Raw genomic sequence first — 13,721 nt, 5'->3', positions numbered from 1 at the left:
CTTATTGGTTTTGAACATGGGTGCCCAAATTAGGAACAAAAATTTTATCAATGTACCAATAATGGGCAGTGTGCCCAACTTGAGAAATGTGGTATAAGGTGGGATTGTGCTTGTATGTAAAAGTCCACTGGATATAAAATACATAGATACGGTCGTCAGTATCACATAAAAACTGGTTCCAATAATGGGCACCCATGCCCAATATAGGGACATTGCCAGTGCCCATCATAGGAACTCCAAATCATATTTTTATTTTGTCTTGCAACTTGTCTTATTTTGTTTCAGGATCACTATGTCGTACAAGAAGTACTCTGAAGATGTAACCAAATTAGCCATACAAGAAGTAAGGGAAGGAAATTCGATAAAATCAACGGCCAAGAAACATAATATATCACGTCCCATACTTCAACGGAGGTTAAAGACAGATGTTTTTGTGGCAACGCGCATGGGTCCCTCCACTGTTTTTTCTCTCGATAAGGAGCTAGTTTTTGTTCGCTGGATCAAGGAGATGGCTAACAAAGGTTTCCCAGTGACAAAAGACACATTTATGTTTAGCGTTGCTAAAACTGCAAAAGAATTAAATATCACTTTTGGAGATGGAAGCGGTGACCCTGGAAGGAAGTGGTATGAAGGGTTTATGAAGCGCCATCCTGACGTTTCCATTCGTACCAGTCAAAACTTAACAGTTCAGAGACGAGCAGCAACTCAGGCAGAAATAGAAAAATGGTTTCAGGAGGTGCAACAATATGTAACTGACAATAATTTGAGAGGAGCATTGGAAGATCCAAAAAGAGTTTTTAATTGTGACGAAACTGCATTTTATCTCAATCCGAAACCTGGAAAGGTTCTGGCCGCAAAGTTCTCTAAATCTGCATACACGGCATCCGGTGGCGATGAAAAATTAAATTTAACTGTGCTCCTTACAGCCAACGCAGCTGGAGAACTTGCTCCACCGATGATTGTGTATAGGTATGTAAGATTACCACAATTAATAGTTTCAGCCATGCCCCCCGAATGGCCCATTGGTAGGTCAGAAAATGGATGGATGACCAATGAGACATTCTATGAATACATAGTAAATTTTTTTCATCCTTGGCTGACAAATAACAACATCGCACGGCCCGTTTTACTTTTTATGGATGGTCACAAGTCCCACATCTCGATGCCATTGGCTACCTTTTGTGCAGCCAACGAAATTGAACTTATATTACTTTTACCAAATGCGACCCATGTACTACAACCTATGGACGTTGCTGTTTTCCATTCAATTAAGTTGAAATGGAGACAGGAAGTTGCTGATTGGCGCATGGCAAATGAAGGTCGGCAAGTAGAAAAGCATAATTTCCCGATTATTTTAAATAGCATATTACAAAAACTTGCACTCACAATCATTCAAAATGGTTTTAAGGCATGCGGTTTAGTACCTTGGCATCTAACGGTAGTTAAAATACCAGAAGTGTCAAAACATAAGGCCCAGCATCCATTTCAACAGTTGCAGTCTGTTGGTGTCCCTCATGATACTTTCCTTAAGACACTTGAGAAAAAAATAGGACTAGCTAAAATGCAAGAATTTGAAAAAAATGTAGGAGACTGGCGAGGTGATATAAGGGATTTTTCTTTATATCACTTGTGGCTTAATGAAAAACAATCTAACATTCAGAAATCTAGAGAATGTATGATGGTTCAAAATCCAGAACAGCAGGAGGAACTAAGGGGTCTTAGTGTTTCCCCAACTCAAGATGATCAGTTAGCGGGCCCTTCTACAGCACCATATTATGCACCAGATGCTTTGATTGATGCTGGTATGACTTCGTCACCTCCTCCACCCATTGGTCATTCATCTGGATCCAAAGTAGACCCAATGGTACCTTCTCCATTTAAAAGAACTCTGTTTTGGCCTGGTGAGACTTCAGAAGATAAAAAAAAACGATCAAAAAAAGAAAAGCTGCCAGCGGTAGTTACTTCTCCTCAAATGCTTGCCTATTTTGCAAAAAAGGATGAAGCTAAAAAAAGGTTAGAGGACGAGAAGCAAAGAAGAAAATTAATACGTGAAACCAAAAAGAAAGAAGCCGAAGAAAAGCGCAAATTAAAACAAAAGGTTGTAGTACATTCATCTCCATCTAGTTCTTCTTCTGAATCAATCATTTATGAAGAGTCAGGGATGTCTTCTTTTGATTCAGAAAGTAGTGAGGACGAAAATACTGAATTAGTCAGCCAGAGTACAATTAAGGAAGGAGACTTTATAATTGGCCAGTTTTTAATGGGTAAGAGGGAAACAGCTGTATACCAGTACTTATGCATAGTACAACAAAAAGGGCCTGAACCAGGAGAGTTTCTTGTCCAAGGCTTAAGGTATGTGGAAGAAACAAAAAAACTTTTTAAGGTTGTGGACAAAGACATTTCCTCGATTAATATTAATCAAATAATTAGAGTAATCTCTGCTCCTGATATTACTCATAAAGATAGTCATTTAATTTATAGTTTTAAGAAAAAAATAAGTGTATTGGAAAAATAACAAAATACTTAAATACCTTAAAATAAGTTCTGTTTTTATTATGTATTGTTTTTATTGTTATTTAACAATATTAAGTATGCAATTACTTAAATACTTACGAAGAAGTTAAAAATAAATCATTGTTCGATTATTAGGTTATACATATTTGTGTTTTAATACTTTATTTTCCTTGGTATTGATAACATATAAAATCATTTCCACCTTAAATTACATTTTATAGGTGTCCAATATAGGGGTGCCCAACATAGGGTGGTGTGAAAAATTGTGTGCCCATTACTGGGGCAATGAGGGCACCATATATAATTTTTTTTCTAAAATATATCAGACAATATTTTACCACCATAGTCACATAATACTTTAAAGTAAACATAATATAATAAAAAAATAAAACAATCGAGACCTCAATATTACCTGGAGGCGAGAAAAACAAGTTTGTTTGCTTAAGGTGCCCATTATTGGTACACTTACCTTATAATACTTTAATCCTGTTTGAGAGCGTAGGAGCAAAATTTCGGTCGAATTCTTTCTAAATGCAATAATTTTTTTCGAATCCTGAAAAAACTAATAAATATTTTTGAAAAAATGTAAACGCAGAATGAAATATTACAGTATTATCGATGGTCCAAAGTCCCTGAGAACTCCTATAATGTTTATTTTATTAGGTCACAGTGGTGAAAAAAAAAGAGAAAATTTAGTGTGATTTTTAATTTCAAATATATCATTCAAAAGAAACTTTTTGTTTATTCTATGGGACTGTCAGCCCTCGGTAATAATATAATCTTTCATTCTGCGTTTAAATTTTTCAAAAATACTTATTAGTTTTCTCAGAATTCGAAAAAAATAAATGCGTTTAAAAAGTGTTCGACCGAAATTTTGCGCCTACGATCTCAAAAAGGATTAAAGTATTATACATTTTTGAAATCAGTATTTCAAAAGCTGTTAAATGAGGTGTCACATGATGTACTTTACCATTTAAAAAAATCAAAGTTATGGCTGTCACCTGAAGAGGGATCGCGTAAAGTTCGAAACGTTGATGCTATAATATACTGTGATTAGTTTAAAAATCTACCTGGCCGAGCGTTTTGCTTATATTCTTAAAATAAACAAGTTAACAGGGGGGGGGGGGCAACACTTATTCCACCGCACTGTATAGTAACAAATGAGCCAAATTAAATTAACCAGAAACTTAAGGTAATAAAAAAAAATTTTGGTACAAAAATAAAAAAAAAACAAAGATAAAAAATGGTAAAAATTGAGATTTGATAAAAAAATATTAATTTTTGAGCGGTATCGAAAACCTCAGAACATTTTATATTTGAAAATTGTGGAAACTACATCCCTAAAATAAGTCGTAGAAACAGACGTTTTTATTTTTCGGATGTATTTCGGATATAAATTCAGGATGAAATATTTAATGTCTTTAGAAGTCTTATTTTTTGGACATGCCTATTTCCAACGTTCATGAAGTTTTGAAATATTACATTTTAAAATTCAACTATAAGGGAGGCCGCACACCAAAGAAACATGAAACATAATATATGAAAAGCGAAACACGTTTCATGAAAATAAGACACTGCTAAACAAATAGAAGTCCGCCTGCCAATGAAACGAGTGTGATTCATGCGCGTGAAACATTTTTATCTTCGAGAAGCCGCATACTAAGGCAGAGGCCGCACATCAAAGAAACATGAAACGTAAATTACGTTTCATGGAAATAAAACACTGCTAAACAAATATACGTCCGGCCATTTATGAAACTTTCCGAAAATAAAAATGTGTCATGAGCATGAATCACACTCGTTTCATTGGTAGGCGGACTTTGAAATTTGTTTAGCAGTGTTTTATTTTCATGAAACATGTTTCACGTTTCATGTTTTTCGTTTCATGTTTCTTTGGTGTGCGGCTTGCCTAAAGAAACATGAAACGTGAAACACTTTTCTTGAAGGTAAAACACTGCTAAATAAATAGGCGTCTGCCCTTCTAAGAAACGAGTGTGATTGATGCCCATGAAACATTTTTATCTTCTTGAAACGTGTTTCATGAAATAGGTCGTGTTCTATTTTTCGGTTTCAGTTTCATTGTTTTGGACAAATAATTACGTGCATAAAATGAGTGCCGACAAAGAATTTAATATTGTATTATTTCCTTCTGTGGTGAAGCAGAACGAAGAGTTATACAATTATATCCTGGAAAGGTACTCGAATAGACAATAACAAGAAAATACCTTTTTTATTTACACCAGGATCCACAATAAAACATAATGTAAATGTTATGTGAATACGCCTTCCTTTCTATAAAATAATTTAAATTTGGCAAGAAGAATATTTATTCGCTTGCAACCAAATATACGTACTATGGCTAAGATTTATATCATTGTATGGATCCCGCCAATAACGCTGTTTTATTTTTTTGTTTTTGGATAGAAATAAAAGAGTTGCCACAACAGCAACGACCTCGTCACTTTTCATTGTTGACTGTACAAATTTTATTTTTGATTCTTTGATTAGTATATAACATGAAAAGGTTTTTTGGTTTTTCACAATTTATTTGTATTATATTTCACGTTTCATGTTTTATGTTTCACGTTTCTTTGATGTGCGGCCTCCCTTAGAAAGTGGTAGTTGATACTGCTTAGTAACTGCCATAATTAGATGTAGCGCCCTAAATTAGTAAAACAAATTAATCATTAAAAACTCATTATCACGAAACTTAAATTTAGCCGCAAAAACAATCAAGGAACAGATAAGGAAATGTTTAACTAATTTTTAACAAGAACTGGAACGAGGAGCTAAAACTGGCGCTTGAAAATGTTGAGAAAAATTTCCAATTTAAAATAACAAAAAATTGATTTTAAAGTGTAAACTATTAAAATAATTAAATATAGGGGTTGATGGCTGAATTATCAGTCCCACGACAACGGTGTGTAGGTACTGATCTTGAAATGTGCCTTAGTAAGCACTGTACTTTATTGAAGTTATAGGTACTTCTTTAGGCACGAGAATGAATTTTTATTTTGCCGGGCGCATGCGCACACCGACAGTATGGTTTTAGTCGCTCAAACGTTATACGGGATCTGATTGAGTGTTAAAATCATCTGTCAATATTTGTTCAAATGGATATTATGCATAAACAAATGTTGTGTATATTAGTTTTTATTGTTGTGAGGACAGAGACGAAAAGCAAGTTTATAATTATTGTAGTGACTTTTTAAATAGTTTTTAAAAGTGACAGGTACGTAATAATTGTAAATGTTTCAGTATTCTAATAAAAAATTACAAATTAAATACCTATTTGGAAAATGTACCTACCTAGCTAACCTAGCTAGAATACAGTTGAGTCCGCGAGTCTTGATCCGTGCGTCATTAATACCTGGCGAGATAAAACATACTTTTTATTTAGCATCATTCTCTTCCACGCCTGAAATTAATGACAAACCAGCTGCCGCCTGTTATTAAGTAAAGACACATGTTATTTTTATGAACGATTTAGACTCAGTGCATTGAAAAGAGATAGGTACAAAGAGAGACGATTGGGGATGTCTTCACATATTTTAAGTAAAATACAATTTCTGACGTTTTGGTTTGTTTACTTTTGTGGCTGTCAATTTGTTGAATTTTTTGCTGATATTGCGTCGAATTTTTGCATTTTGAAGTTTTTTATAGTATACAAACAATTGTTTTCACAACTAATTTTATATTGGAGTTAGAAATTTTGTAATAAGTTTATGTTATTTTACGATAAATTTTGACAACGTACAAAGCTAACCTCATTGTTGACACAGTTGAATGCTTGTGTTTAAGGTTACGCCAAAGTGAATAAAATAACAAAAAAAAAATATGTTATCGAATTTTTTCATAAATTGTTTATTTATTTATTAATCAATGATAATAAAATAATTTATTAAGCTACTTCAAATGTAGCTGTAATTATGCACCAAAATTTTAAAGCAAAACTTAAATTTGACATTCCATTTATTTGATAACGTCAAATTTTATACTATAACCCGTGATCGGAATAATATCCACGTGCCGTTGCGTTTAGTAAATTTCCGACTTATTTCGTATGCTTTAAATGATGACGCACGGGTAAAGACTCGCGGACTCAACTGTACTTACCTACCTAGGTAATGCTTTGATTTACCAACAAAAATCTCCATCTAATATATATTTTTTTTAGTCTATATTTTGTTGTAATTTAATTCCACAAGAATCAAACTTATTTGATTAAACTAAGAGAATAAGCAACTGTCAAAAAATTTTAAAACATTTCGATGCTACATCTTCCCACTTCATTCACGTGTCTCGGTAGTTAAATTCTCCGTGGGGTGAGTTCAAAATAATCTAACAACCTGATAGACGCAGGTTCAATTCCCAATGCAAACTTTTACTTTTTTTATTTTTTTTATACATTTTATGATTGTAAGTGTATTTATTATATTTTTTTCAGAAAATACGTATTTAGTTAAAATTTTCTCAACAACTGTTCAGAAATAATTTCTTTGTTTCATGTTTCAATGTGTTTGCGTGTGTTTTATTCTTTTATTTTTTTAATTTTTGGTAGATATTGTTTTAATAAAAATTTTTGGAAAGCAGTAAGTATTAAAATTAGTTTAATATTTAAATAAAATATAAATAAACTGTTTAAAGTATATTGATTTCGTTGAAATCATATAATAGAAGTGTAACTTCTTACGTGCGTACAAATTACACACATATTCTTTTTTTAATATCACTGTAACGATATACATGTTATAGAAGACACACAAGATGAAGGATGACGATGGCCTATCTGGAGATGCAATACAATAATAGAAAAAATAGAGCAAAAAACGAAGAAATTTTCTTTTATAGAAACCAAAAAAACAAGGCAAAAATCATAAACAAGAGAAAAAACTTGAACACTGGTTAGATATTATGATTTAAAACTAATCAAAGTAAACACCGTCAATCAAAGTAAACAATTATTACACACAAAATAATATATCCTATTCCACGAATATACGACTGTGTTGGATTATTTCGACAACGAATATTTTATTGTGCAAAATATGAAGAACGAAAATAAATTGCAAATTACATTTAGTATAGTATAGTTGATCCAAAAGATGGCATAACCCAGACATCCAAAATGAAAGTTATCCTTTAACACCAAATTGTTCTATATGCTCCACACAATGTCCAGAAAAAAGTCACACCATTTTGAGCGTCGGGTTTGGGGGGGAGAGGGGGGAGAAATCGGTAAATTCGTAGTTTTTTAAGTTTTTCGCCAATATTTCTAAAACTATGCCGTTTAGCATGAACAAATTGTTCTACATTAAATTTGAAATAAAAAAGGCCCTATGCATAATCTTTCTAAAATGAATAATAATAATAATAATAATAATGTTTATTTACTTCTCATTATGCTCTCATATATAACAATATTATAATAGAATAATTCAATACTAACATAATTACAAATTAATTTTAAGTTAAATATTTTCACATATAAATAAATAGTAAATAAACCAAAAGAAGAAATTCCCTGAAGAACCAGAGGTTGTGCTCAGGGATTACATTATTCAAATATTAAACATTAACAATACAAAAACGCATACCAAATATTAAAAATTAACAATATATAACGCATAACAACTCATAATGCATAACAAATTATTATATATTAGTAGTTATATTATAAATTTAATTAAAGATCGCATTCAAAAATTCAGTTCCAGTGTTCTTAATAAATTTTTTAAAAATGGATTTAATCATGTTGAATGAGTTTATTTTTCTCAAATATATTTTATAAATTTCGGGTAAATAATTAAATATTTTAGGAATATAGTATGTGAAATTATGTTTACCAATTGATTTAAAATTACTAATAATTTTTACATAGTCATGAAGTTTTCTTCCAGTGTCGTAATTATGATCAATTGATTTCAATATTTGTTTATTTTTGTATGTATGCAAAATTATGTTTAATAAATATAATTGTCTAATTTTAAAAACACCAGCTTGCTGATAAAGAAGTTCTGATGAATATAAGCGAGTTTTTTTAACATTATTTTTAAAAATCTCCTTTGAAGTATTTCGAGTTTAATCAAATGTGAGGAATATGTTCCACCCCATGCTATAATGGCATATCTAAGACGTGATTCTATTAAGGAATAGTATACCATCTTTAAGAAAGATAAATCAAGAATGTTGCTGAGATATCTAAATCTGTATAGTATCATTCTTAGAGTTTTACATACCATATCAATATGTATATTCCATTTCAAGTGACAATCTATATAAACGCCTAAATATTTTATGTATTCTTTCCTATTTATTTTAATGTACGCCTTATTATAGTTTAGATTTAATTCCATGAATTCGGGTAAATTATTTTTATATATTGAAAATGGTATAAAGTAAGTTTTATCTGTATTAACTGTCAGTAGTTACCTACTTAGCCAATCTAGAACCTTTACAGTTTCTGTTTCTGCCAAAGTTTTAAGTTCATTCCAAGAATTACTAGTGTAAAGTATAACTGTGTCGTCAGCAAAACAAATAATCTTTCCATTTATTTTCATTGCCGCTAGATCATTTATATATATTGAAAACAATAAAGGGCCTAAAACAGTACCTTGAGGCACACCATACTCAATGCTTTTTTCAGTACTAAATTTGTTATTAATTTTGACAATTTGCAATCTATTTTTTAAATAACTTTGAAATAGTAAATATGGTATTTCTCTTATCCCAAGATCGTTCAAAGCACTTAATAACTGTTGATGACTAACAGTATCAAATGCTTTCGCTAAATCTAAAAATATTGCTAAAGTAGGAGAACCACTGTCCAGCATCTTATATAAATAATCAGTAGCAGATGTTATAGCATCTGAAGTGGAATATCCTTTTTTAAAACCAAATTGGTTTGTAGAAAGCAGGTTAAACTTTTTAAGATATTGATTAACTCGTTCGGCTGATGCCTTTTCAAAGATTTTTGCAAGGCTGGTAATAAGTGATATTGGACCATAATTTTGCACTAATTTTTTATCACCTTTTTTAAATATAGGTATAATTACAGCTTTTTTAAAATTGTCAGGACATGTACCTTGTTCAAATATTATATTTATTAAATTAGTTATTGGATCAACAACATAATGGGAAATTATCTTTAACAGATCAGCAGAAATGTTATCTATGCCAGGAGATTTTTTTGGTTTTAAAGAATGAATAATACACTGAATGGTTCCAAAGTTACGGAGGTAGTATAGTATAACTGGTCCAAAAAAAGGCCTAACCCAAACATCCAAAGTAAACGTTTTCCTCCAACACCAAAATGTGCTATATGGTCCACATATTGTTCAGTAAAAAGTTACACCATTTTGAGCGTCCGGTTTGGGAGGGAGATGGGAGAGAAGCCGGTAAATTAGTAGTTTTTTACGTTTTTCGTCAATATTTCTAAAGCTGTGCTTTAGTGTAAGCAACGTTATATACAAAAATGTTCTACATGAAATTTAAAACAAAAACTTATCTATACATAATTGTTATAAAATCAACGGTTCCAGAGTTACGGAGGGTGAAAGTCGAGGTTTTCGATACTTTTTATATTTTTTGGGCAATATTTATGATATAACTATACCAAAAACCCAGACATTCAAAGTGAAAGTTATCCTCCAACACCAAATTGTTCTAGATGGTCCAGATAATGTTCAGAAAAAAGTCACACCATTTTGAGCGTCGGGTTTGGGGGGGAGAGGGAGGAGAAATCGGTAATTATAAAAAGTATCGAAAACCTCCACTTTTCACCCTCCGTAACTCTTGACACCGTTGATTTTATAACAATTATGTATAGAACCTTTTTTGTTGTAAATTTAATGTAGAACATTTTTCTATAGAACATTTATTACGCTAAAGCACAGTTTTAGAAATATTGACGAAAAACTTTAAAAAACTACTAATTACCGACTTCTCCCCCATCTCCCCCCCAAACCGGACGCTTAAAATGGTGTAACTTTTTACTGAACAATATGTGGACCATATAGAACAATTTGGTGTTGAAGGAAAACTTTTACTTTGGATGTCTGGGTTAGGCCTTTTTTGGACCAATTATACTAAACTACCTCCGTAACTTTGGAACCGTTCATTTTAGAAGGGTTAGGCATAGGGTCTTTTTTATTTCAAATTTAATGTAGAACAATTTTGTGTGATGTGTAATGTAGAACAATTTTGGACCAATTGTACTATACTACCTCCGTAACTTTGGAACCGTTCATTTTAGAAGGGTTAGGCATAGGGTTTTTTTTATTTCAAATTTAATGTAGAACAATTTTGTGTAGAGGGTTGTTCATGCTAAACCGCTTAGTTTTAGAAATATTGACGAAAAACTTAAAAACTACGAATTTGCAGATTTCTCCCCCCTCTCCCCACCAAACCCGACGCTCAAAATGGTGTGACTTTTTTCTGAACATTATGTGGACCATTTAGAACAATTTGATGTTGGAGGATAACTTTCACTTTGGATGTCTGGGTTTGGGTCTAACTATATCATAATAATTGCTGTTTATTGGAATAATTATATTAGAGCCATTTACTTTCGTACTTCTTGTGTTGCACACTGAAATATTCGTTGTCGCGATAATCGAAAACAATCGTATGTTGGTGGAATGAACCATAGCTCACATTATATTATATTTAAGAATAGACTTGTTAATTATTATTGTACACAATCAAAACTAAACATCAAGTTATTGCAATGACGAAGAAGTTAAGTATGTATTTAGGTGTACGTTTTGATCAGAAACTAACCTGGAAAGTTCGCATTAAAGCGAAAAAACAAATAAAAACAATATAAAATGAGACAGTCGACGAAGTATCTTCGAATCCGTCAGGAAAAATATCCGGATTTCGTTTTTTACAAGCTTATTCAAAATACACCCCTTAATAAATTTGCATGTTGGCAGTCAGAAAAGTGGGCAAAAAATAATTTCAATAAAGTTTATAATAAATCTAAAAATACGTATTTTCGCCAGACATGTTTTTAGATTGTTTCGGTTATTTTCAACAAAAAAAGGTTCTTGTTATTTTCTTCTTCTTCTTAACGTGCCCTATCAAGTCCCCTTGACGTTGGCGATTAACATGGCGAAACTGTCTCTGTTTCGAGCTATTCTAACTAGGTGTTCTGCTTTCTTTATTCCTGTCCACTCCCGGATATTCTTCAACCAAGAGGCCTGCTTTCTACCAATTCCTCTGTGTCCTTCGATTTTACCCATCATAATAAGTTGAAGAATATTATACCGGTCTCCCCTTACTACGTGTCCAAAATAGGCCATCTTTCTATATTTGATGTTATCAAGCAGCTCGCGGGTAGCATTTGCTCTCTTAAGAACTGCCACATTTGTCAGCATAGCCGTCCATGGTATTTTCAGAATACGTCTGTGCAGCCACAGTTCAAAGGCCTCCAAACGGTTAATGGTGGATATTTTTAATGTCCATGCTTCGACGCCATACAAGAGGACTGACCAAATGTAACATTTAATCATGCGCTTTCGAAGTTGAAGTTGCAAGGTATCATTACAGAAGAATGACCTCATTTTTAAAAATGTCGTGCGAGCTATCTCGATTCTACATTTTATCTCTTTATCTGGATCTAGTTGTTCAGTAATATGGCAACCAAGATATTTAAAACTGGGTACTCTTTGAATTATATGACCGTCAACATATAACCGTGAATCTTGATGGGCCAAACGGCTAAATACCATGTATTTTGTTTTTGAACAGTTTATATTTAGGCCAAACTCTCTTCCCACTCTGTCAATGGCATTTAAAAGGTGTTGTAATCCATTCATATCATCACTTAAAATAATTGTATCGTCTGCATATCTGATTGTATTTATCACAATTCCATTAACCTTCACACCCCATTCCAAATTATGCAGCGCTTCCTTAAATATTCTATCTGAATACAAATTGAACAACAGTGGGGACAGTATACAACCCTGTCTAACGCCTCTTTGTATTTTGCATATTTCTGTTGATTTTCCATTTATGCAAGCTGTCGCTGTTTGACGCCAGTATAATTTTTCTATGATTCCTACATCTTGACTATCAACTCCTTTATCCTTTAGTATTTTAATTAATTTATGATGTTGTACTCGATCAAAGGCCTTCTCATAGTCAATAAATACAGCAAAGAAGTATTTCCTTTGATCACAGCATTTCTGCAATAACACATTTAGTGCAAAGAGTGCGCGTCCCGTGTTCCTAGTCCATTTCTGAAGCCAAATTGTGTTTCATCCTTGTTATTTTACAGTTGATAATTTTCAAGATAATAGTAGATATAGTATTCAACGAGCGTGTAATGATGGCTATTACTCACTATGATGAAGTTTGCGAGAAAAGCCGAATCATCAGAGTGAGTAATATCCATTACATGCTAGTAGAATACTATACTTTTTCTACTACCTTTTTTATTTTAATTATTAAAAAAATATATAATTATCATTATCAACTACTCGAGATTAAAATTATATTTACAAAAATAAATGTTGTTTACCAATAGTTCACGGCAGAATAATAGGTTGCCTACTATATAGTGGAACCCGCTTATTCGAATGCCGGTTAGAGGAATACCCTGTTTCAGGAATAGACATTTAAGGACCAGAAACGTTTTTACTAGCCACCAATGATCGGTTATTAGAATATCCCGGTTGCAGGAATACTTTTGCTTGGCACGAAGGCTATTCCAATACGCGGGTTCGAGTAAAAATACAACAAGAAATATCAAGTTTTATTCATTTCCGAAAAATTATAAGCACACATTTGTTCCTACTGTCAATGTAAAAAATAGGAAATAGCTATTATCGGTGGACCTATTTTATGAAGTTATAATGTACCTATATTTATATCTAAATATTATAATAACCTGTATAAATTATATAATAATATACAAAAAACCTAAATTACAGGGTGTAACAAAAATACAGGTTATAAATTTAATCACATATTCTGGGACCAAAAATAGTTCGATTGAACCTAACTTACCTTAGTACAAATGTGCACATACAAAAAGTTACAGCCATTTGAAGTTACAAAATGAAAATCGATTTTTTCGAATATATCGAAAACTATTAGAGATTTTTTATTGAAAATGGACATGTGGTATTCTTATGGCAGTAGTATCTTAAGAAAAAATTATAATGAAATTTGGACACCCCTTAAAAATTTTATGGGGG

General features: G+C 32.1%; 2 protein-coding genes across 3 annotated transcripts in view; both read left to right on the top strand.

Annotated features, from left to right (window-relative positions):
• The window catches only part of LOC126886960 (dentin sialophosphoprotein), a 484,697-nt gene that overhangs the window by 233,066 nt on the left and 237,910 nt on the right, over positions 1-13,721 (top strand). The window lies entirely within an intron of this gene.
• The window catches only part of LOC126886067 (triadin-like), a 98,377-nt gene that overhangs the window by 5,908 nt on the left and 78,748 nt on the right, over positions 1-13,721 (top strand). Inside the window, exon 2 of the mRNA XM_050652909.1 lies at positions 1,409-2,352. Coding sequence (XP_050508866.1) covers positions 1,409-2,352 — 944 coding nt within the window. The remainder of the gene's footprint in view (positions 1-1,408; positions 2,353-13,721) is intronic.

The sequence above is a fragment of the Diabrotica virgifera genome, chromosome 6, assembly GCF_917563875.1.
Source record: "Diabrotica virgifera virgifera chromosome 6, PGI_DIABVI_V3a".
Taxonomy (NCBI): Eukaryota; Metazoa; Arthropoda; class Insecta; order Coleoptera; family Chrysomelidae; genus Diabrotica; species Diabrotica virgifera.
This window is presented reverse-complemented; position numbering and strand designations above follow the sequence as displayed.